At 43.4% G+C, this 26,134-nt stretch overlaps 1 protein-coding gene across 3 annotated transcripts in view; it reads right to left on the bottom strand.

The window, feature by feature from the left end:
- sec24d (SEC24 homolog D, COPII coat complex component) overlaps window positions 1–26,134 on the bottom strand; it is a 210,362-nt gene that overhangs the window by 35,836 nt on the left and 148,392 nt on the right. For all 3 annotated transcript variants that reach the window (XM_072589129.1, XM_072589119.1, XM_072589137.1), the window contains 4 exons: window positions 25,831–26,001; window positions 22,330–22,426; window positions 7,252–7,397; window positions 4,414–4,552 (listed from right to left, as the gene is read on the bottom strand). In XM_072589129.1, coding sequence (XP_072445230.1) covers window positions 4,414–4,552; window positions 7,252–7,397; window positions 22,330–22,426; window positions 25,831–26,001 — 553 coding nt within the window. The remainder of the gene's footprint in view (window positions 1–4,413; window positions 4,553–7,251; window positions 7,398–22,329; window positions 22,427–25,830; window positions 26,002–26,134) is intronic.

Consider the following 26,134-nt stretch of genomic DNA (forward strand, 5'->3'; position numbering starts at 1 on the left):
TCGCATTTATCTGAATTAAACTCCATCTGCCACTTCTCAGCCCATTGGCCCATCTGATCAAGATCCCGTTGTAATCTGAGGTAATCTTCGCTGTCCATCACACCTCCAATTTTGGTGTCATCTGCAAACTTACTAACTATACCTCTTATGCTCACATCCAAATCATTTATATAAATGACAAAAAGTAGAGGACCCAGTACCGATCCTTGTGGCAGTCCACTGGTCACAGGCCTCCAGTCTGAAAAACAACCCTCCGCCAACACCACCCTCTGTCTTCTACCTTTGAGCCAGTTCTGCATCAAAATGGCTAGTTCTCCCTGTATTCCGTGAGATCCAATCTTGTTAACCATTCTCCCATGGGGAACCTTGTTGAACACCTTACTGAAGTCCATATAGATCACATTTACTACTCTGCCCTCATTAATCCTCTTTTTGACTTTTTCAAAAAACTCAATCAAGTTTGTGAGACATAATTTCCCACGCACAAAGCCATGTTGATTATCCCTAATCAGTCCTTGCCTTTCCAAATAGATGTACATTCTGTCCCTCAGGATTCCCTTCAACAACTTGCCCACCACTGACATCAGGCTCACTGGTCTATTGTTCGCTGGCTTGTCCTTACCACCCTTTGTAAACAGTGGCACCACATTAGCCAACATCCAGTCTTCCAGCACCTCACCTGTGACTATCAATGATACAAATATCTCAGCAAGTTAACTCCAGGAAATGTAAGAGAGGTAGGCAGCTAGTGCAGGTGTCTTCTGTGGATATACCAATTTCAAACAAGAATGCTGTTTTGGAAAATGTAGGGGGTGATCGATTCACAGGGGAATGTAGCACGAACAGCCAACTTTCTGATAATGAGACTGGCTCTAATGCAACAAAGGGTACGATGGGTTCCAAAAGATTAATTGTTTTAGGGGACTCTCTAGTCTGAGGTACAGACAGATGTTTCTGTGGCTAGCAGCGAAAAATCAGAATGGTGTGTTGCTTCCCTGGTGCCAGGATCAAGGATGTCTCAGAGAGGGTGCAGAATGTTCTCACGGGGGAGAGGGGCCAGCAAGAGGCCATTGTCCACATTGGAACCAATGACATAGGAAGAGAAAAGGTTGAGATTCTGAAGGGAGATTAAAGAGAGTTAGGCAGGAAGTTAAAAAGGAGGTCCTCGAGAGTAGTAATATCTGGATTACTCCTGGTGCTACGAGTTAGTGAAGGCAGGAATAGGAGGATGGAGCAGGTGAATGCATGGTTGAGGAGCTGGTGTATGGGAGAAGGATTTACATTTTTGGATCATCGGAATCTCTTTGGGGGTAGCACCTAAATTGGAAGGGGACTAATATACTGGCAAGCAGATTTGCTACAACAGCTCAGAAGTATTTGAACTAGTAAGGTTGGGGGTGGGGGGAACCCAGGGACATAGTGACTGGCACAGTTGAGAACAGGAGCGAGTCAAACAGTGAGGGCAGGCAGGGACAAGGTAGGACTAATAAATTAAACTGCATTTAATTCAATGCAAGGGGCCTAACAGGGAAGGCAGATGAACTCAGGGCATGGTTAGGAACATGGGACTGGAATATCATAGCAATTACGGAAACAGGGCTTAGGGCTTAATGTTCCAGGATACAAATGCTACAGGAAGGATAGAAAGGGAGGCAAGAGAGATGGGGGAGTGGCATTTTTGATAAGGGATAGCATTACAGCTGTGCTGAGGGAGGATATTCCTGGAAATACATCCAGGAAAGTTATTTGGGTGGAACTGAGAAATAAGAAAGGGATGATCACCTTATTGGGATTGTATTAGAGACCCCCTAATAGTCAGAGGGAAATTGAGAAACAAACTTGAAAGGAGATCTCAGCGATCTGCAAGAATAATAGGGTGGTTATAGTAGGGGATTTTAACTTTCCAAACATCGACTGGGACTACCATAGTGTTAAAGGTTTAGATGGAGAGGAATTTGTTAAGTGTGTACAAGAAAATTTTCTGATTCAGTATGTGGATGTACCTACGAGAGAAGGTGTAAAACTTGACCTACTCTTGGGAAATAAGGCAGGGCAGGTGACTGAAGGGTCAGTGGGGGAGCACTTTGGGGCCAGCGACCATAATTCTATTAGATTTAAAATAGTGATGGAAAAGGATAGACCAGATCTAAAATTTGAAGTTCTAAATTGGAGGAAGGCCAATTTTGACGGTATTAGGCAAGAACTTTCAAACATTGATTGGGGGCAGATGTTCGCAGGTAAAGGGACGGCTAGAAATGGGAAACCTTCAGAAATGAGATAACAAGAATCCAGAGAAAGTATATTCCTGTCAGGGTGAAAGGAAAGGCTGGTAGGTATAGGGAATGCTGGATGACTAAAGAAATTGCAGGTTTGGTTAAGAAAAAGGAGGAAGCATATATCAGGATAGATTGAGTGAATCCTTACAAGAGTATAAAGACAGTAGGTGTACACTTAAGAGGGAAATCAGGAGGGCAAAAAGGGGACATGAGATAGCTTTGACAAATAGAATTAAGGAGAATCCAAACGGTTTTTACAAATACATTAAGGACAAATGGGTAACTGGGGAGAGAATAGGGCCCCTCAAAGATCAGCAAGGCAGCCTTTGTGTGGAGCCACAGAAAATGGGGGAGACACTAAATGAGTATTTTGCATCAGTATTTACTTGGAAGAGGATATGGAAGATATAGAATGTAGGGAAATAGATGGTGATACTTTGAAAAATGTCCATATTACAGAGGAGGAAGTGCTGGATGTCTTGAAACACATAAAAGGTGGATAAATCCCCAGAACCTGATCAGATGTACCCTAGAACTCTGTGGGAAGCTAATTCTAACATCGTGAATTGCAAATTCACATTGCTAACTTTATACAACTAAGTTAGAAGCACAGTCTGAAATGAACAGATATAGTATTCACAGAAGTACATGCTGATGTAATGTACCAGTACCTTTCAGAGATCATGATGATAATGCCATAATTACAGCTGTTTGCATGAAAAACACTTAACTATCCAATGATATGTGAGATCCACTATGACTTGAATTATATCTGGATTAATGATTGCAAATGGAGTAATTTATATTTAATAGACATGAAATTTACCTCTGAATGAAACAAAGGATTCTTTTTTTCAGATTAACTGCTAGTTCAAGATTAATTAAAAGGGAGTTAGAATTTATTCGGAGTTCAAAGGCATCTCTTTGTATCCATAAACACAAACATTAGAACTGGAATTCTTCATAATCACAGCTGTATTACTTGAAATAGCGCTCAAGCTGATAATGTACTTTGCATATTTCTAGCAGCAGAACAAAACTCAGTCAAATAGGCACATTCCAATGCTAACTGAATGAGTGCAAATTTAGGACATCTTTAATATGGACTCTATCCACTCTAATTTAAGGTTTATTAATCTAAAATAAAATCAAAACACATTTAAATAAGAACTGTTAATTATTCAAGATTAAAGTTTACATTACTATATTGCCCTTATCAATATTCACTTCTTTGTAATAAGGCTTGCTTACATTTCTTTTTAAACTTTTAAGAAAAATATTAATTGTAGAAATTAATTTGACATACATAGCCAGTCAGGAATGGTGTTATTACCTGTAGACCCAAATGCTTACTCAGTAGGAGGTGCATGTGATGTGCACCAGATGAATGGGTGATATTGGATTAACAGGGGAATTTTAAGTTCTGCCTGGGAGACTGGCCAGTGGACTGGAGCCCATTGCGGTCAGCCTGTCACAGGTCAGCAGTGCTGGGACAGCAAGACCATGTGTGCAAAGCCCAGAGCATGTGGACACTACAGGTTATAGAAGGACTTCAGCGTTTATCTTTTAAACTTATTTCTTTATCTTCCTAATTTATACTATGAAGAACTGTAATGTAGAAAATGTTAGCTTTTCTCTTTATTTCTCTATTTCATACCTGATCTAGTACCTAAGATTTGTACCTAGGCTGGCCTTGTGTTTGGCAACACTATACATTTCACTGCACTTCTGTATTTTGTACTTGAGTACACGTGGCAATAAACCCAATTCTAATTCTATTTCTAAAAGTATTACTGCAGGCACCATGATATTGCAATTTGGAGCACATAACGGGTCATATCCCTCCAAAACAGATACCAGTTAGTGAGCATTTTCAGTACATATCAGTCCATATCAAGTGAAAGCCAAAGGCAAATTTTCTTTTTACAGACTGACCAATTATTTGGAAAGAAGAAAATTTGTCCAGATGCATCCTTTGCATATTCTTGCAGTGTATGTTTTATTGGTCAACTGAGACAACATCACACAAATTGGTTAGAGGAAGAGCAAAACTAAGGGAGCAAGAAAACATGTACAAAAACTAAGGGAACCACAACTATTTCAAATGACAACTTACAGCAGCCACACAAAACTTTACCTGATTTGGCAAAGAAATTGATAAGTGCATCTGTCTCGCAGCTTTTGTACAGATCGGCATGTTGAGAACTGCAGGTCAGAGCCAGGTTGTGGATACGGAGGCGTCTGTGACCAGCTACATTGGTATACAGCAAGGCACACTAGAAAATATAAAACAAAAGCACATGATATGTATCACTGAGATTTCCATTTTACAAACTATAATATTAAAATCATTCATCACATTTTAATTCCTTTTCTATATATGAAGAAGTATATTGTAGTAATGCAAGAAATGTTTAATACTTAAGAAAGGAAAAGAATAAAATTATGGAGTTTTGGCTCAGTAATATCTGAGAAAGAAGTGATCGAATAAATACTTGAGGGTAATATTTATGAGTGTGGAGTTTAATGTGCATGCCATGCATATTGGAAACTTAGAGAAATACAGACATTTCACCAATTAAAAATACTGAACAAGATTGATAGCATCTGGCTGCATCTTCAATTCCTCCAATGTGAAGTTATATATCACGAGTGCAAATGTATATTGTCTTCTCTTTGGTAGCAATGTCTGCATCCCAAATTGCCTTTTTTCTAACAGGGATAAAGTTTTCCACTGAAACTATATGGAACTTATTGTCTAATAGCACCAAGCAATCACATTCAGTAACATGACTGCCTAAATGAAGTCATTTACTGTCAAAATACTCCTACTTCAGTAAGAATTCCATGTTATTCATGTTGTCACGTTCCCTGCTAATGCTAGTGTACAGTAATGTATTTATTTATGTATTGTGCAAAGAATTATCAATCAATTCCATGTTGAGTTGGTCAAGAGGTCGTTAGGTAAACATATTTTCATTTATAAGTCTGAAAGAAAAGCATAATAGAAACATATTCTAAATCTTGCGTTTTTGTTTATTAAGTGTTAATTTAGCGGTTTGTCCTGAACTCTTCAAGTCTTCTACAGTTCTATTGGTTCAAAGCTAATTTAGCATCTGAACACATTAACAAGATTATGTCAAAATGGTGGGTTCAGTTTATGCAAAAATTGTAGTGTCATCAGATAAACCAATTGCATATTTTTGATAGTGTGTAATACCACCCCTACAGCAGTGACCATAAGATATTCTTCAAAACTGCTGCAGTCCATCTTGTGTAGGTTTACCCACTGTGCGGTTAAGGAGGTTCCAGAATTTTGACTCAGTGACCTTCTGGGAGCATCTAATTCCAAGCCAGGATGGTGTACAACCTGTGGGGAATTGCAGATGTGGTGTTGCTATATATCTGCACTCCTTAGTGGTAGACAAAATGCAAAGTGTTGTCACAGGAGCAAGATGTTGTAATGCATTTTTAGATGGCACTCAATGCTGCCACTATGCATTGGTAGCGTCGGGAGTCAATGTTTGTTTAAGGTGCTGGATGGGGTGCTGTTTAAGGAACTTGCTTTGCCCAGATAGTGTTATGCTTCTTGACTGTTGTTGGAGCTGCACTGCATCAGGCAGGTGGAATGTATCTGATTACAGTGCTGGCTTGTGTATTATTGATGGCGGACTGGCACTGGGGAGACAGGAAGTGATTTTATATGTTTGATTGTTAAAGGGGAACATTTCTGCAGTTTGCATTATCCTTCAATAAGCATCATTATGGTACTGGCCATGAGTACTGAGACATGTACTGAGCGAGGGGTGCTCGAGGTATTTGCTTTCACCAATTCTTCTCTGTCTATACTGTGTCTAGGGGCTATATATTTATCAGCGGTGAAAGAAAAACCACAGTAGACTCTTTATAGAAGAGACACTTGTTATTGTGAAAAAAAGGATTGTTGCATGATAGCTTTAATTATAATACTACTAATTAGACTTAAATACTCAGATTCTTAGGAATAGTAGAGAATACAGCTGTTCCTTTATCAAGGCCAGTGTAGAACTCTGGGGCGGCACAGTGGTTAGCAGGGCCAAGACCCAGGGCATCGGGTTTGATTCCAGCCTTGGGTGACTGTCTGCATGGAGTTTGCATGTTCTCCCTGTGTCTGTGTGGGTTTCCTCCGGGCGCTCCGGTTTCTTCCCACAGTCCAAAGATGTGCAGATTAGGTGAACTGGCCATGCTACATTGCCCATAGTGTTCGGTGCATTAGTCAGAAGGAAATGGGTCTGGGTGGGTTGCTCTTCAGAGGGTCAGTGTGGACTTGTTGGGCCAAATGGCCTGTTTCCATACTGTAGGGAATCTAATCTAATCTAATCTAATCTTCTTGTCACCATCCAAAGACTGTGTGACATCATCAGATTGGGTGGAGCTAATGCAACATGAACGGTTTCAGAACCATTGCCTCAAACAACGTGGGCGTGTTCACTGCCATGACAGAATAATCGATATCGAAATCCTACCATCCATAATTGAGGGGAAGAAAGTTTGAAGGAAGGATTGACAAATAGAAAGATAGAGAAAAGAACCTGCATTTTACATACTGTTTTTTTTTAACCTCAAGATGCCCCAAGGCTCATCATTGTAAAACAATTATATTTGAATGCCAGTAAATGTGACAACCAATTTATCTACAGTAAGGTACGGCATATGGCAGTGGGATAAGTGACCAATTAAAATGTTTTTGATAGAGTTGGTTGAGAATTAAGTTGGCCAGGGGACAGAGTGCTCTGCTGCTCATTGCGACCTGCCATTCAATGTCACTGCCTATCTTTTCCTGTACTATTCCTGTCCACAACTAACTTCTTATCTGAATATGACTTACCTGAATTGACTGCTAATTGCTAACACAATCCCACCAATTTTAAGTCTGAGAACTTCTGTTATATTGTGTAAAGAGTTCATGTAATGAAGCGGTGTTGGCACAGCGTACCTGGATTAAGGCTCCATTCTCTTCACTGAGCTTATCATCATGTTTAAATTCTACTGTGATCGCCTTATCACAGTCAACAGCTGCCACTTCCACATCTGTTGTGTTGTTCATAAACATGGAACCCAAGAAGTCAGTTGCCCTGAAGCCTGGATAAATATAACATGTTTAAAATATAATGCACAGAATTCAAGGAATACAATAAGTGTGCTAAGAAAGAGATGTACTTTCCTCATTTGTAGAGGACAGCGATTCAACACATTGTAAAACATTGTACAGACATTTACTGTGGGGGATTATAAATCATGGCCAGTTTGAAAATAAAGCCTTATAAAGACTTATTTCTGGCTAGCACCAACATTTCATAAAGTTTAAAAATGGGCAAATTTTCTGTTCTGGAAATGGTTTATTTTATAGATATCGGAGTACAGCAATCTTTTTTGTGGTGAAATCCATTAAACTTCAGAAAACTGTGTGAAGGTATTTTAAATCACTCTTGCTGTATAGTAAGCTATTTATTATTTAAATTGAGGCTAATTAACGTAGTCAATCTTCTCTCGAGTACAATGCAACAAAATCTGGTAATAGCAACATCATTAAAGCCCTCTGTTGCAACAAAAGGTCCACGTGGTGCACTTTGTTTTTTCAAATGGACTTTGTTTTTTTTAATTAGTCTGTTTTTTTAAATTGGAAGGGTTTTACATGCCACACTATGCTAAATACTTAGAATAATAGAAATGGCATCATAGAAAGAAAGCATGTACCCGGTAGAAGCTCTTCATTTGGAACCAAGCACTTCACAAGCACATTAATATATTTCTCCAATCTTTTCCCTGTACTTCCATTTTTATTTTGTGTAATAGTAATTCAATCCCCTTTAGTTAAGAAAAAATATGCACCAACAGTTTCTTTAAATGCTGCTTGCCACTGTCCAAGCCTTAGAAAATGTTCCTGTGTTCTTAATGATATTCTTCCTTTAAAAATGCTCAGCAGTGCAATGAAACCCATTTGAAAGCCATTCAAATATCATCAGGCAGATGTGCTAAAGCAAGGGATAAGCGAGCATGAAATGTCCTGTGCTTGCTGCAGAATGGAGAAACAAAAGGATATTTTCACAATAATGATTATTTAATCTTAACCAAGAAGTTTCTTTTGTGCACTATTTGGGGTTAATTGTGGATCACTAATGGCTTTTGGAACAAAAATACTGCCTTCTCGTTAATCCTTTTAATTCTTAATTTTAGTAGCATGTGGATGCTGTGTCCTACAGCAGTCTGCCAAATGGAGCCTGGGCTCAATTAGACACTTGAACAACATTTAAGCGAATTGAGCTAAAAATGGAAGAAAATATAATTTCTGCAGGAGACAGCAAACTAAGGGACATTGCTGCAACATTCCTGTAAAATAGAGACCAACTTGAGTGGGACCTCTCGTCATATGACAATGTAGAACAAGTTCTAATTGATAAATGTAAGGAAGAAGGGACATTCTGTGCAGAACATTATATGCACTGCCTCCTTTGATGCTACTGCTCTCTAAGTTTGGTTTTATCTACAAAATTGGCCACTTCATACAGCATTTTTGAATCAAGGAAATTTATCTTAAGTGGAAACAGTTGTTTTCCCATAAGCAAGCCCTACAACATCTGACACTACAACTTCTTCCCATGTTGACATAATTCAGCAGTACTTGGAACACAGTAGAACATTCTGTTGCTGGACATTGGTCAGACGAGCAGTCTGATAATTCAAACAGTGGAAACATTGAGAAATGTTGTGGTGAAGTAAAGTTTTTGTCAGCATATGTGAGAAAAATGGCAATTTCAGATAATGTTGCCAAGGGGAAGCATGTAAACCAGAGAAGGTAGGAGTCTAGGATAAATTCCTGGGGATAACCCAGGTAACTGAGTGGGAGTAAGTAGAGAAGCCATTGCAGGTGATTCTCTAGCTAAAACCTGATAAGTAAGAAGGGAATGGGGTGACTGCAGCATCACCCAACCATTACCACAGTTACAAAAAATGAGAAAGAATGAGAAAGGACAAATTCACATGGTGTAATATTTGTCAATTTGATAAGTGCCGCTTCAGGATTTGTGACCAGAGCAGAAACCTGATTAGAAGGACTGAGAAGTGGCATTCTGGGAAAGATGAGCATGTATTTCGTAAGTGAGTGTATACATAAAATAAAGTAGGACATTTATGACTATTTGGAAAAACATAGTTTGATTAAAGATAGTCAGCATGGTTTTGTGATGGGCAGGTCATGCCTCACAAGCATTACTAAGTTCTTTCAAGGATGTGACAAAATAAGTTGACAAAGGTCAAGCAGTGGATGTGGTGATGTACATGGATTTCAGTAAGGCATTTGTTAAGGTTTCCCACGGTACGCTCGTTCAGGATATTTGGAGATATGGGATACAGGGAAATTTGGCTGCCTGGATAGAGAATTGGCTGACCAAAAGAGTGCAAGTGCTAGTGCATGGAAGGTAGTCTGCCTGGAGGTCGGTGACCAGTGGTGTCCTGCAGGGATCTGTTCTTGAGCCTCTGCTATTTGTAGTTTTTATAAATGACTTGGATGAAGAAGTGGAAGGGTGCATTAGTAAGTTTGCTGTTGACACAGAGGGCAGTTGCAGGCTACAACAAAACACTGTCAAGAGTGGGGTACTGGAAAAGCGCAGCAGGTCAGGCAGCATCCGAGGAACAGGAGAATCGACGTTTCAGGCATAGGTCCATCATCAGGAATGAGGCTTGTGTGCTGAGGGGGTTGAGAGATAAATGGGAAGAGGGTGGGGCTGTGGGAAAGGTAGCTGAGAATGCAATAGGTAGATGAAAGTGGGGCAGAACGCAATAAGTCGGAGAGGACGTTGGAGCGAATAGATAGGAAAGAGGGTGGTGCTGAGTTGGAAGCTTGGGACTGGGACAAGGTGGGGGGAGGGGAAATGAGGAAACTGGCAAAATCCACATTAATCCCGCGCGGTGGCAGAGTCCCAAGCCAGAAGATGAGGCATTCTTTCTTCAGGCGTTGGTTGGTTAGGGTTTAGTGATGGAGAAGGCCTTGGACCTGCATGTCCTCGATGGAGTGGGAGGGCAAGTTGAAGTGTTCAGCCACGGGGCAGCGAGGTTGGTTGGTGCAGGTGTACCAGAGATGTTCTCTGAAACGATCTGCAAGTTGCTGTCCTGTCTCCCCAGTGTAGAGGAGACCACATCGGTTGCAACGGATACAGTAGATGACATTTGTGGAGGTACAGGTGAACTTCTGTCGGATGTGGTAGGATCCTTTGGGGCCTTGGTGATGAGGGAGGTGTTGGCGCAGGTTTTGCGCTTCCTGTGGTGGCAGGGAAAGTGCCGGGAGGAGGGGGAGGGCTGATGGGGGGCATGGATCTGACAAGGGAGTCATGGTCTGTCCGAAATGCTGATAGGGGTGAGGAGGGAAATATATCCCTAGTGGAGGGGTCTGTTTGCAGGTGACGCAAGTGATGGAGGATGATGCAATGTATACAGAGGTTGGTGGGGTGGCAAGTGAGGACCAGAGGGGTTCTGCCCTTGTTGCATTGGCAGGGGTGGACTTCAAGGGCAAAGGTCCAGGAAATGGAGGAGTTGCGCTGGAGTGCATCGTTGACCACATCGGAGAGGAAATTGTGGTCTTTGAAGGAGACCATCTAGGATTTTCTATGGTGGAATTGGTCACCAGGGAACAGATGGGGCAGGGGCGGAGGCAGAGGAATTGGGAAAAAAGGATGGCATTTTTATAGAAGGCAGAATGGGAGGAGGTATAGTGGGTTTGCAGTAGCTTTCTGTGGTTAGTCAGTTGCCAGAGGTAGGGAGGTCTCGGAGGGAGGTGTCCAAGATGGTTCAGGTGAATTTCATGTTGGGGTGAATGGTGTTAGTGACAGTGAGTTTTGAAAAGATGGTGTTAGTGAAGTTGATGAAATGTTCAATCTCTGTGGGAGTACAAGGCAGCGCTGATACAATAATCGATATAGCAGAGGAAAAGGTGAGCGATAGTGCCAGTGTAACTGCAGAAGATGGACTGTTCCACACCCCCGACAAAGAGACAGGCATAGCTGGGGCCCATGTGGGTGCCCATGGCAACCCCTTTGGCTTGGAGAAAGTGTGAGGATTGGAAGGAGAAGTTGTTAAGGGTGAGGACCAGTTAAGCCAGGCGGATGAGGATGTCAGTGGAACAGTACTGGTTGGGATGGCAGAAGAGGAAGAAACAGGGAGCTTGGAGACCTTTGTTGTGGTGGAAAAATGCATACAGGGACTGGATGTCCATGGTGAAGACAAGGCATAGGGGACCAGGGAAACAAAGGTCTTGGAGGAGGTGAAGGGCGTGGGTAGTGTCCCGAACATAGGTGGGGAGTTCCTGGACTAAGGGGACAGGACGGTGTCAAGGTGTGCAGAGATGAGTTCAGTGAGGCAGGAGCAGGCTGAGACAATGGGTCGACTGGGAAGCCAGGTTTCTGAATCTTTGGTGGGAGTTAGAATCGGGTGGTGTGGGGTTCATGGATGGTGAGGTTGGAGGCTGTGGATTGGAGATCTCTAGGGGTGATGAGATTGTGGATGGTCTGGGATGTTTTGGTGATCAGAGGTGAACTCGTGATCAAAGGTGCAGTAAGAGGTGGTGTCTGTGAGTTGGCACCTGATTTCAACGGTGTACAGCTCAGTGCACCAAACTACCACAGCAGCCCCCCTTGTCTGCTGGTTTGATGATGATGTTGGGCTTGGAGTGGAGGGAGTGAAGGGCTGCATGTTGCTAGGGCATGAAGGAGGAGTGGGTGAGGGGGTTTGACAGGTTGAGATGTTCTATGTCACGGCGGCAGTTAGAAATGAAGAGGTCAAGTGCGGGTAACAAGCCAGCACAGGGTGTCCAGGTGGATGGGGTGTGTTGGAGGCGGGAGAAGGGGTCCTTGGTGCATGGGCAGGAGTCTTGATTGAAAACGTGAGCCTGGAGGCAGTGGCGGAGGAAAAAATGTTCAATGTCGCAATGCAAGTTAAACTCATTAATCCTAGAGCGTAGTGGGATGAAGGTGAGGCCTTTGCTGAGGACTGATCATTCATCCTCAGTAAGGGGGAGGTCTGGGGGAATAGTAAAAACATGGCAGGGCTAGGAGCTGGGAGCTAGGACCTGGGGTGGGGCTAGAGTTGGGGGCAGATGTGGTGCCTAAGGTGGTGCTGACAGGGACAGAAGTGATGTAATACGTGACATCAGCGACATTTCTGGCTGAGTTCCGTAGTGCCGTCATTGGTGGCAGAAGTGAAGTTGGCAATGGAGTCATCAGTGTTTTGGTGAGTGACATCTCTTGGGGTGCAAGTGGCTGTGGCAGCAGCAACTGCAGGGGTAGAAGTGACATGCAGAGTAGGTATCACATCGGTGCTGGCGGCACTGGATCCTGCGGCGGTCATCTTCCTGGCAATCGCGGAGGCAGCATGGTCGGCAGTGGCTGCGGGGGCCAAAGTGGCATCATTCTCCGTGATAGTTATGCCTAGAGCGGCTGGATTGCTAATGGCATCTCAGAAGTTCCAGAAGCCAGGAGAAGGTTCTGGAATGGTTGAGGGAACCTGTGTGTTGAGGTAAGTACCCAATATGGTGGACAAAAAGCCTTTGTTGAGCGCATGGATTCTTCTGAGGATGTAAAACAGCAGACGTCCTTTGCAGGTGTGGGAGAGTGTGGTCCTGAGCTGAGGCAGAGCTGACTGCAGGGAGAGGAGGTGTCCGCACATGGCTGCGAGAGTGGAGCAGAGTGTCCACAAGGAGAACCATTTCTGAAGGATTCGGCTTTGTAGTCTGTACTGGTTGTCCTGTTTGGGTCCTAATTGTGTTGGTCTGAATGTAATCCGAAGTCCATATGGGATCAGTTGGTTCTGTAGGCAGGCACTGAGGAAGGAGATTTGGTTGTGGTAGCAAGTCTGCTTCAGGACATGACTGAAGAGCTTCAGGGCAGAGAAGATGACCTGGGGATGCAGTGAGAGAGCGATCTATCTACCCGCTCTGCCCTCCTCTCCGACCTATCACCTTCTCCCCCACCTTCATCGACCAATTGCATTCTCAGCTTCCTTCCCCCCCCCAGCCCCACCTCCCTCCCATTTACCCAGCCCACTAGCCTCATTCCTGATGAAGGGCGTATGCCCAAAACATTGACTCTCTTGCTCCTCGGATGCTGCCTGACCCACTGTACTTTTCCAGCACCACACTCTTGATTCTGATCTTGGCATCTGCAGTCCACACTTTCTCCTAGCTGATTTCGACCCGACTGCAAAGCCTCTTCCAAGGATTCCTACCTCGAAGTTCTCCTCCTCTTGCTACAAAAGGATCTCAGCGTGTCTCTCTCTCTCTCTCACTGCACGTTCAGAAATGGTTCTCCTTCCGGATGCTCCGCTCCACACTCGCAGCCATGCACTGCCACCACCACCTCCTCTCCCTGCAGTCAGCCCTGCCTCAGCTCAGGGCCTCACTCTCCCAGACCTGCAAAGGACGTCTGCTGTTTTTCATCCTCAGAAGAATTCACACACTCAACAAACTCTTGTTCTCCACCATATCGGACATAAAAGAATGTAAGTTAAACAAACTCTCATGTACTTACCTCAATACAGAGGTTTCCTCAGCCCTTCCAGAACCTTCTTCTGGCCTCTGGAACTGCTTAGACAAACATTAGCCTCGCGGTCGCTCCAGCCATGATAGCACTGGCGAATGATGACGTCCCTTCTGCTCCCATCGCCCCACAGAATGCAGCCATTGCCAACCATGCTGGCTCCGCGATCGCCTGGAAGACGGACTGCCCCAGTAACCACTGCAGGATCCATCAACACAGGCACTGACACGATACCTACTCTGCACGTCACTTCCGCCCCCTCTGTTACTGCCGCCGCAGTTACATCCACCCCCAGAGATGTCACACCGAAACACGGATGACTCCATTGCCAACATCACTCACTGGAACTCAGCGGGTGACGTTGCTGATGTCACATGTTACATCACTTCCACCTCATGGGCACCACTGTAGGGACCACTCCCGTCCCCATGGTGAGCATCACTTCCATTGGTGATGTCACTCCAGACCCCATAACCGCGCCCACTCAAGTAGCAGTGTCCACCCCCACGCCCAGCTTCAGCCCCGCCATGTTTTTAGCAATTCCCCAGACCTCTCCCTCACTGAAGATGAACATTCAGTGCTTAGCAAAGGCCTCACCTTCATCCCTTTATGCTCCTGGATTAATGAGTTTAACATGCGTTGTGACATTGAACATTTCTTCCACCGCCTTCACCTCCAGGCCCACTTTTATAATCAAGACACCCGCCCACGCACCAAGGACCCCTTCTCCCACCTCCAACACACCCCATCCACCTGGACACCTCATGCTGGCCTGTTACCTGCCTTTGCACTCTTCATTTCTATCCGCCACTGTGACATAGACCGCCTCAACCTGTCCAACCCCTCTCACCCACTCCAACTTCCTGCCCTTATAACATGCAGTCCTCCACTCCTTCCACCCCAACTCTAACATCATCAAACCAGCAGACAAGGTGGAGGAAGCTATGGTAGTTTGTCACACCAACCTCTACACCACTGAAACCAGGTGCCAACTCGCAGACACCTCTTCCTACTACCTCCTCGACTTTGAACTCACCTCCCATCATCTCCCAGACTATCCACAACCTCATCACCTCTGGGTATCTCCCATCCACAGCCTCCAACCTCCTTATCTGTGAACCCCGCACCACCTGATTCACAAACCTGACTTCCCAGTCCACCTCTTGTCTCAGCCTGCTCCTATCCCACTGAACCCATCTCTGCACACCTTGACACTGTCTTGTCCCCCTTAGTCCAGAAACTCCCCACTTACAGTTGGGACACCACCCACACCCTTCATCTCCTCCAAGACTTTCTTTTCCCCAGCCCCTATGTGTTATCTTCACCATGGACGTCCAGTCCCTGTATACATCTATCCGCCATGACGAAGGCCTTCAAGCCCTCCGTTTCTTCCTCTTATGCCGTCCCAACCAGTACCCTTCCACTGACACCCTCATCTGCCTGGCTGAACTGGTCCTCACCCTTATCAACTTCTCTTTCCAATCCTTCTATTTCCTCCAAACCAAAAGGGTAGGCATGGGCAGTTCATCTTCCACAGCTTTGTCTGGCAGTATCCCCACCTGTTCCTCCGCTATGTTGATGACTGTATCGGCACTACCTCGTGCTCACACGTGGATGTTGAACACTTCATCAACTTCACTAACACCTTTCACCCTGACATCAAATTCACCTGGACCATCTCAGACATCTCCCTCCCCTTCCTGGACCTCTGCATCTCCATCTTCGGCAAACGACTAACCACGGACATCTACTATAAACCCACGGGCTCCGACAGCTAGACCTGGACTAGACCTCCTCCTACCCTACTTCCTGTAAAAACGCCATTTCACATTCTTAATTCCTCTGCCTCTGCTACACCTATTCACAGGATGACCAATTTTACCACAGAAAATCCCAGACAGCCTCCTTCTTCAAAGACTGCAATTTCCCCTCCCATGTGGTTGATGATGCCCTCCAGCATATCTCCTCCACTTCCCTCACCTCCACCCTTGAAGCCAACCCCTCCCAATGCAACAAGAACCCCCCAGGTCCTCACCTTCTGCCCCACCAACCTCCGTACACATTGCATCATCCTCTGCCACTTGCGCCACCTGCAAACAAACCCCATCACAAGGGATTTATTTCCCTCCTCACCCCTATCAGTGTTACAGAGAGACCATTCCCTCTTCAACTCCCTTGTCAAATCCACACCCCACAACTAGCCCACACCCCACTCCTGGCGCCTTTCTCTGCCACCTCAGGAAGCGCAGATCTGCGCCACATCTCCCCCCTCACCTCCATCCAAGGCCCCAAAGGATCCTTCCACATCTGACAGAAATGTCCCTGGACTATAAATGTCACCTACTGTATCTTTTGCACCTGATGTGTTCTCCTCTACTTCGGGGAGACAGGATGCCAACTTGCTGATTGTTTCAGAGAACATCTCCAGGACACCTGCACCAGCCAATCCCGTGGGTGAACATTTCAACTCCCTCTCCCACTCCACCAAGGACATGCAAGTGGAGTGCCTCCATCACCAAACCCAACCATCAGAGACCTGAAGGAAGAATGCCTCATCTTCCACCTTGGGACCCTGCAGCCACACAGGATTAAAGTGGATTTCACCAGTTACCTCATTTCCCCTCCCCACACCTTATCAAAATCCCAAGCCTCCAGCACCGCCAATGTGACCTGTTCATCATCTTTCCCATCTATCCGCTCCACTCTCCTCTCCGACCTATCACCTTCTCCCCCACCTTCACCTACCTATTGCATTCTCAGATACCTTCTTCCAACCCCACCCCTCTCCCATTTATCTTTCAGCCCACCGGTCCACAAGTCTCATTCCTGATGAAGAGCTTATGCCCGAAATTTCGATTCTCCTGCTCCTCGGATGCTGCCTGACCTGCTGTGCTTTTCCAGCACCACACTATCTACTCTGATCTCCAGCATCTGCAGTCGTGACAACAAGGCATTGACAGGATGCAGACTTGGGCTGAGAAGTGGCAGATGGTGTTCAACCTGAATAAGTGCAAAGTGATTCATTTTGTAAGGTCGAATTTGAATGCTGAAGACAGGATTCTTGGCAGTGTGGAGGAACAGTAAGATCTTGGGGTCCTTGTACATAGATCCCTCAAAGTTGCCACCCAAATTGATAGGGTTGTTAAGAAGGTGCATGGTGTTTTGGCTTTCATTAACAGGGAGATTGAGTTTATGAACCACGAGGTTTTGCTGCAGCTATAAAACTCAGTTAGATCACACTTTGAATATTGTGTCCAGTTCTGGTCATCTCATTATAGGAAGGCTGCAGATGCTTTTTAGAGAGGAGATTTAACAGGATGCTGCCTGGATTAGAGAGCTTGTCTTATGCAGAGAGGCTGAGCGAGCTAGGGCTTTTCACACTGGAGAAAAGGAAGAAAGACAGGTAACTTGATAGAGATGTACAAGGTAATGAGAGGCATAGATAGAGTAGATAGCCAGATACTTTTCCGCAGAAATGGCTGTCATGAGGTGTCATAATTTTAAGGTGATTGTAGGACAGTATGGAGAGATGTCAGAGGTAGGTTCTTCACGCGGTGCGTGGAATGCACTGCCAGCGATGGTAGTAGAGTCATAGACATCAGGAACATTTAAGCAACAACTGGACAAGCACATGGATGGCAGCAAATCAAGGGGTGTGTTTGGTTAGATTGATCTTAGATTAAGATAAATGCTCGGTATAACATTGTTGGCTGAAGGGCCTGTACTGTGCTGCACTGTTCCATGTTCTATGTATATTGCGCTTTCACAACCACAGGCGTTATTTTCAATTTAGCCTCGTGAACATCCCTGATTTCATGTGCCCTCCCTTTAATTCACTTCTTCCAACAGATGTTGCCAAACATCCTTCAACAGCTCCTTACAACAGACTACATCAAACACCTAGAAGGACAGGGAAAACAAATATGTGAGAACACCATGACCTGAAATATCTGCACCAAGCTACACAACTTCCTGACTTGGAACGATTTCTGCGGTTGCTTCACGGTCACTAGATTAACATTCTGGAACTGCCTTCCTAACAGCACTGTAGATGAATCTACACCAGACTCATTTATGCCTACTCTCGGATTTCTGTATCCTGCCAATCTTTGATTCATGCCAATATGCTACTCCCTACACCAAGAGCTATTAGTTCCACAATAACCTTTTGATGTAACACTTATTTAAATGTGTTCTGGAAATATATACAGCACAGCCACTGGTTCCCTGAAGAAGGGCTGTACCCGAAACATCAACTTCCCCTCCTCCTGATGCTGCTTGGCCTGCTGTGTTCTTCTAGCCTCCTGCCTGTCCCTTTTATCCACAGCATATTACTTTCTCTAAAGAACACTAACGGTTGAACATAATGTCCCTTTCACAAAACATAGCTGAATCTGCCTGATTACTTTGAAGTAAGCAAGCACCTAATTTTTTAGATAATAGTTTCCAACATTTTCCCAAAGACACACACGTTGTGCTATCACTGGTTTCTTGATTTCCAGTTCATTCCTCTTTTGGATAAGGGACTTACATTTGCTATCCTCTGATCTAATGGAATTATCCCTGAATCAATGAGGTTTGGGAAAATTCATATCAATGCACTCAACGATATCACTATCCACTCCTTTTAAGACCTGAGAACGAAGTCCATCAGGACTTGGGCATTTATCAGCTGCAGAGCCAACAATTTACAGAATACAATGTCCCTAGTCATTGCAATTTTCCTGAATTTATCTTCTTTCCCATTTCTGAATTTATTGTTGCTTCTGGAATAATACCTGTATTCTCTATAATGCAGACTGATGCAAAATACCCACTCAATTTACATTCTTAGTTTCATAAGTCATATTCTTAGTTTCCACAATGAGTTTGTCGGATTCATTTTCTATAGGACCAACAGTTACTTTGTTAACTCTTTCTCTTTTTAAATATTTACATAAACTTTTATCATGTGTTTTTATATTTATGACTAGCTTTCTCTTGATCTTCAATTTTTTTTGTAATTTTTACTTTTTTTTAATATTCTGCCCCAAATCCTGACTTGAGGAATGATTACTATTGTTTACATTTCTAGCTAACCACAGATTACAGGTCCGTCCCTTAAAAGCTTTCTTATTTCTTAGAAGCATTGATAGTGTGGATATGTACTGAAATATGTTCTTAAATATCTGCCATTATATCCCTTTCAACTTATTACTTAACCCAGTTTTCCAATTCATTTTAGTCAGCTCTGTTTTCATGCCCTCTCAATTGTCCTTATATTAATTATAAAAAGTAATGGACGTAAATTTACTTGCTGAGCTGCAAAGTTTGTTTCCAGATGTTTTTTCACCATACTAAGTAACATCATTAGGGATCCTCCAGTGAAGTACTGGTGGTATGGCCCACTTTCTATTTATGTGTTTAGGTTTCCTTAGGTTGGTGACAACATTTCCTGTAGTGATATCATTTCCGGTTTTTTGTTAGGGGGTGGTAAATGGGATCCAAGTCAATGTGTTTGTTTAATAAAAATAAATCTCAGACTCATTCCCCTCTCATTCACTCAAGTTGAATATGAAATTCACTCATATCATGGATTATTTGTAAAATGATGGTCTTAACGGTTACTCATTCTAAACTGAAAGCAACTTACAGCAGAAGTAGTAGTCATGTGACTACGCCAGCCAGTACGTACACTACGTACAATTAATTCCCACTAAATGTCTCAGTTACAAGTTATCCAAGATACATGGTTAACAATGAAAAATTAACATTCATGAACAAAAATGATGAAAACCCTAGACAATCCCACTTTTATCAGTCCCTGCATGTTTCTCTCTTGGCAGTTATGCAATCTTCAATCACTAAGTGCTATTTTGGTGAGTTTTCATCTCAAGTAAGCTGCTGTGTTTACAGGATTAGTATCGGCACATTTTCCTTTTATCTTCTTTCTAATTTGTTAGTGAATTATTTTGATTCAAATTTCGAGATATTTGTTCAGTATATTTGGCATCCATAATGAAGTTGTCCTATGTGTCCTCTTCATTTTTTTGAAGCATTCTCCTCTTCTATTTAATTTACATTCCTTAAGTTAATGTTTTACAAGCTAGGGATCTGGTTCCTGGCCTTTGCTATATCTAAGTCAGAGATCACATTCAGCTTGAACATTATGTGACTACTGATCTTCAGGGAATTATAACCTCAATTTCCTGGACATTATTCAGGCCACTGACAGATACTAGGTAAGCATTAGCTCTCATAATTATCATGTTGCATTTGTGTGACACCATCATGCATTAACTTACCAAATCTGACTTTAAACTTTGCATTTTCCAAACTTATATTCATTTCATTGAGGTTTACCATTCAAATTACCTTCCTACTTTTTCAAAACTGTTTTGTTATGTATCTCTTAGCCCTTAACATATTCCAGTAACATTTTGGACTTTTTGAATCAGAAATATTTAGTCAGAATAGTTTACTTCCATTTTCTTTCCTATTAACACTGTTGTTCAGAAATATTGAAGACTTTTGAATGTTATACTCATTTCCATCTTTTGGGGTGAACAATGTCTTTAATATGCAACAATATAATAATTCCCCACAGCCAAAATAAACTCCAGTTTCTCATTTCTAATTGTTCTGAAGGGTCACTAGACACAAAATGTTAACTCTGTTTTCTCTCCACATATGCTGCCAGACCTGCTGAGCTTTTCCAGTTTCGCTGTTTTTGTTTCTGATTTCCAGCATCTGCTGTTCTTTCGGTTCTAGTTGACTAAATCAATACATTTACAATATTTTTGTTGGCTTTCAATGTTTCATCGTAATGTAGATGTTTGCAGGTCAGAAGTGCATTTGGTTTATTGTCTGTGCTGGTCCTTTGCAAGCCTAAACTAAGCTCCAACCTTATTCTCTTCCTCAAACCCTGTATTTTCCTCTATTTGCACATTTATTTAATTTCCACTTGATATATGCAAAGTTCTCCATGCCTTGTAGCAAAGAATTCCATGCTCCAACAATTTTCTTTATGAAGAAATTTCACCCAAACATCTCTCCAATTCATTTATGTGATAATTTGACAATGATGATCCAGGGAGGATTGCAGGGAGGTTTCCACTAGCAACTGAAACTAGAACAGGAGGGCATAGCCTCAAAATTAGGTGAGCAGATTTAGGACAGATTGAGGAGGAACATCTTCACCCAAAGAGTTATGAATCTGTGGAATTCCCTACCAAGTAGATAAGGCTACCTCATTGAATACTTTTAAAGCTAAGATAGATAATTTTTTGACCAGTAAAGGAATTAAGAATTATGGCAAGAGGGTGGGTAAATGGAACTGACGCCACAAAAAGATCAGCCATGATCTTATTAAATGGCAGAGCGGGCTCGAAGGGCCAGATGGTTGAAATGTTCTTAACCCTAAGCCTAGATTTTTGCCATACCAGAAAGATTGCCAGTGGTGAGAAAAATCGGAAGAAGTCTTGAATCCCATTTTTCATCCCTGAACCTGGCATTTCTCATTTTTCACAGGAGAGCAATTGGGGGTGGTTCTTAGACCTTGTGCTTAAAAATGATGGTCAAAGATAAGATGGGAAACAACTTCTAAAGAGCCCATCTATGCAATCAAAAAGGAAAAACTGAAAGCTAGCTAACTATTTCAGAATTTCAGACACGCATTCAATACACAAAATGACTTCCATGAAATGGTATCAATTATTCTCATTTTGTGAATAAATGCAATTATAAAATAGGCAGTTTTTAAGCCCACTATATTATTGATTTCAGATGATGCTGACAAACAGGAATAAAAAGGGAAAGCTTTACACTTATATAGCATTTTTCAATATGACTGAATGTCTCAAAGAACTTTCCAGCCTTTGTAATATTTTGGAAGTGTAACTCGTGGTCTACCTGAGGGAAAGCAGCAGCAATTTGCATTTGGCAAATATCTACAAGCAGCTTTGAAGTAGTGAATAAGTAATCTGTTTTTATAGTTTTGATTAAATATTGCCTGGGACACCAGAATAATTCTCCTGCTCTTCTTTAGATAAGTGTCACAGATTTTTAACGATCTCAGCATTCAAATAGGGTCTCAGTTTGACATCTCCTCCAAAGGTACCCCCTCTAACATTGTTTTTTGCTTTGTGCTGGAGTACCAGCATTTTACTGCAGAAGACTTGGTGGGCCTTGAACGAGGAAACTTTATGACTCAGATGCAAGAATGCTACCGAGTGAGCCACTGCTGACACTTCCACATGACCCCCACAGAATGTTCCACTTTTCTTTCAAACGTGGTGACGGAAACTGGAAAGTCTGCTGGAGCTTATGTCTGTCAGAGACCTCAGACATCACCTGGTGCGTTTCCAGCAGGATCACCTCCTGGTACAACAATGCCCCCCTCTCCCCCCACCCCCGAAGCTACTGGGGAAACAACACTGATGATCAGTATTGTTAGACTTGTAACATTTTGTTTTTACTTGAATATACACTGTCATACAATGCAATCTCACCTGTGTTTGTCCTCACCCTCATGATAGCATCAAATCCTATTGGCTTCTGTATATCCTTCCTTAGGTCATTCAAGAAATGTTCAGCATCGGTCTGCATCTGAACAAAGAACAATGGTACAAGAAAAGCATGAGCTGTACTGTTGTGACCAGTTGATGGCACTATAGTTACTAATTGCAGCACTGCTTGACTTGTAGGAACAAATGCCAAATACAGACTTTTGTTAAGAAACAAATTCAAATTTACAGAGCAGAACTTCATGTGCCCTACATATGGAGAGGTCAGAAGGAGGGCCCATAAAATTCCTTGCTGGTCTTCCCACCAGGCCCTGACCTCTCTGAAATTTTATGTTTGCCTGGGTAGAGCAGAGATTTGCCTGCCTGCCCTTTCCCCTTTCAGACCGTTAAGGAGTCAACTAAAGGCCATTTACAGGCTGTTTCCCACCCAACCTCTATTTCCTAGGTTGGCTGGAGTGGGTGGAAGAACACTTGGGGGGGGGGGGGGTTTGGGTGAGTGGAAACCTCCATCCTCAGACTTCTTTTATCATGAAAAGCCCAGCCCACACAAGGTGAAGATCTGTGGCTACTCCATTATTTCCCTGACCTCTTGTCCAACTCCACCAGCCCTCTGCTCCAACCCTGGTGGGACCCTGGGCTTCACTTCCATCCCTGCTGCGGGATCTGTTTGTTCCTCCACTCAGGGATTTAGACTCTAGGGAGTGCTTGCAGATGTGCTGGGACTTACCAAGTCAGGGTGGAAGTCCCATCTCCATCCAAGTAATGCTTGTTATAGTGTTAAGTAGCTTCTCATCAGCCAGTTTCCTTGATACTGCACTCACTGTCAACTACTCCAAAGGTGTGAAGGAAAACCTACATCCTAAAACTCCTGATGATAATGAGTTTCTGTTATACTGAAAAATTCATAGTATATCACCTTTAAATCAATTGTTTTTTTTAATGTCTCATGTTTTATTTGGCAATCTTTCCAACTGAATCAGATCTTGAATTTCAAATGTCCAATAATAAATACTTCTCCATCAACATCATGGCAGTTATCAGTGACCAGAAATTTAATTGGATTGGGTATATAAATATTGTGGCAGCAAGAGCACATCAGACGCTGAGAATTCTGCAGCAGCTCCGAATTACATGAGCACCAAAAAAAAAAATAGCTTCTGCTTATTTGAATGACTACAACTCCAATAATACACAAAAATCTCAACATTAATCCAGGACAAGGCAGCCAGGTTGGCATCGCATATCATAGAGTCATAGAGATGTACAGCATGGAAACAGACCCTTAGGTCCAACCCGTCCATGCCGACCAGATATCCCAACCCAATCTAGTCCCACCTACCAGCACCCAGCCCATATCCGTCCAAACCCTTCCTATTCATATACCCATCCACATGCCTTTTAAATGTTGCAATTGTACCAGCCTCAACCACCCCTTTCCGCCTTCCGCAAAGACCGTTCCCTCCGTGACTACCTGGTCAGGTCCACACCCCCCTACGACCCACCCTCCCATTCTGGCACTTTCCCCTGCCACCGCAGGAACTGTAAAACCTGTGCCCACACCTCCTCCCTCACCTCTATCCAAGGCCCTAAAGGAGCCTTCCACATCCATCAAAGTTTCACCTGCACATCCACCAATATCATTTATTGCATCCGTTGCTCCCGATGTGGTCTCCTCTACACTGGGGAGACTGGGCGCCTCCTAGCAGAGCGCTTTAGGGAACATCTCCGAGACACCCGCACCAATCAACCAAACCGCCCCGTGGCCCAACATTTCAACTCCCCCTCCCACTCTGCCGAGGACATGGAGGTCCTGGGCCTCCTTCACCGCCGCTCCCTCACCACCAGACGCCTGGAGGAAGAACGCCTCATCTTCCGCCTCGGAACACTTCAACCCCAGGGCATCAATGTGGACTTCAACAGCTTCCTCATTTCCCCTTCCCCCACCTCATCCTAGTTTCAAACTTCCAGCTCACTTACTGTCTCCTTGACTTGTCCGACCTGCCTATCTTCTTTTCCACCTATCCACTCCACCCTCCCCTCCCTGACCTATCACCTTCATCTCCTCCCCCACTCACCCATTGTACTCTATGCTACTCTCTCCCCACCCCCACCCTCCTCTAGCTTATCTCTCCATGCTGCAGGCTCACTGCCTTTATTCCTGATGAAGGGCTTTTGCCCGAAACGTTGATTTCGCTGCTCGTTGGATGCTGCCTGAACTGCTGTGCTCTTCCAGCACCACTAATCCAACATTTCCTTTGGCAGTTCATCCCATGCACGTACCACCCTCTAGCGTGAAAACGTTGACCCTTTAGATCTCTTTTATATCTTTCCCCTCTCACCCTGAACCTATGCCCTCTAGTTCTGGACTCCCTGACCCCAAGGAAAAGACTTTGTCTATTTATCCTATCCATGCCCCTCATGATTTTATAAACCTCTATAAGGTCACCCCTCAGCCTCCAACGCTCCAGGGGTAAAAAACCACAGCCTGTTCAGCCTCTCCCTATAGCTCAAATCCTTCAATCCTGGCAACATCCTTGTAAATCTTTTCTGAACCCTTTCAAGTTTCACCACATCTTTCTGATAGGAAGGAGACCAGAATTGCATGCAATATTCCAAGAGTGGCCTAACCATTGTCCTGTAAAGCCACAATGTGACCTCCCAACTTCTATACTCAATACCCTGAACAATAAAGGAAAGCATACCAAGCGCCTTCTTTACTATCTTATCTACCTGCGACTCCACTCTCTCCACTGTTGCATCACAATTGCATTTTAAAGAACCTACAAGATGCACTGCAACAAAGCATCAATGATTTTTCAACTTCATATTTCAAATCCCCACTTCCACTACCTAGAAGGATAACAATGTTCGTCACATGGGCCCACCATCACACACCATCCTAATGGAAGTGGTCGCTGTTTTTTGTTATTGATGGGTCAAAATCTTGGCATTTCCTCCCGAACAACTCTGGATGTGCCTACACCAGTTCAAACAGGCAGCTTGTTACTCATGGGCAATAGGGATGAGCAATAAATGCTGACCCTGCCAAAAACATCCACATCTATGCACAAATACATCTGGACAGTAATGAGCAGGTTTTTTTCTTAATTCTAAAATCAGAAGCCGTCTGTGTCACTCTCCCATTATAAATATACATGGACAAGGGCACCTGGGATGGACAAAAATGCCAGTGATGAGCACATCTGATGAGTGAATTTTAAAAGATCACATGTCTCTTTTGTAAGAAGATTCTTAACAGTAAATTAGCTTGAGAAATTCACCTTCGAAAACTGAAAAGCTATTATTAACACATTCAGCATTGTGCATTGTTTAGCACTGGTATGGTCCCAGACTCTGATCTGCAACTTACAATCTATCTCATTCCCTCCAAGTAAAACAGATGATATAAGGTTTGATGGATGAGGTGAATAGGAATTCAGAGCAGAAAATCAAATTAAATATCAAGAACACAAAGCAAAAATTTACCTGAAAATTATTGTACTTGTACAAACTGCCACCAGTAGACATTGGCACGATCCCCATGGTTGCAACGTCCACATACTGGTTTGGAAATAGGAATACATCCACACAGCAGCTATTGGCTACACAGTCCTTTGCCAAGGTCTCATAGAAATTTGACTGTGGTTGAAAAAGAACCTGTAGGGATTTAAGTATAAGTATCCTTAAACTCCGAGTAATTGTCTCTTTATTTTGAGGACAGGTCTTTTGAATGCTTATGGCTAAAGTAAACTAAAAGAGTGCAGATACATTGTTCAGCCCATAGTGTAGG

This window comes from Chiloscyllium punctatum, chromosome 1 (assembly GCF_047496795.1).
Source record: "Chiloscyllium punctatum isolate Juve2018m chromosome 1, sChiPun1.3, whole genome shotgun sequence".
Classification (NCBI taxonomy): domain Eukaryota; kingdom Metazoa; phylum Chordata; class Chondrichthyes; order Orectolobiformes; family Hemiscylliidae; genus Chiloscyllium; species Chiloscyllium punctatum.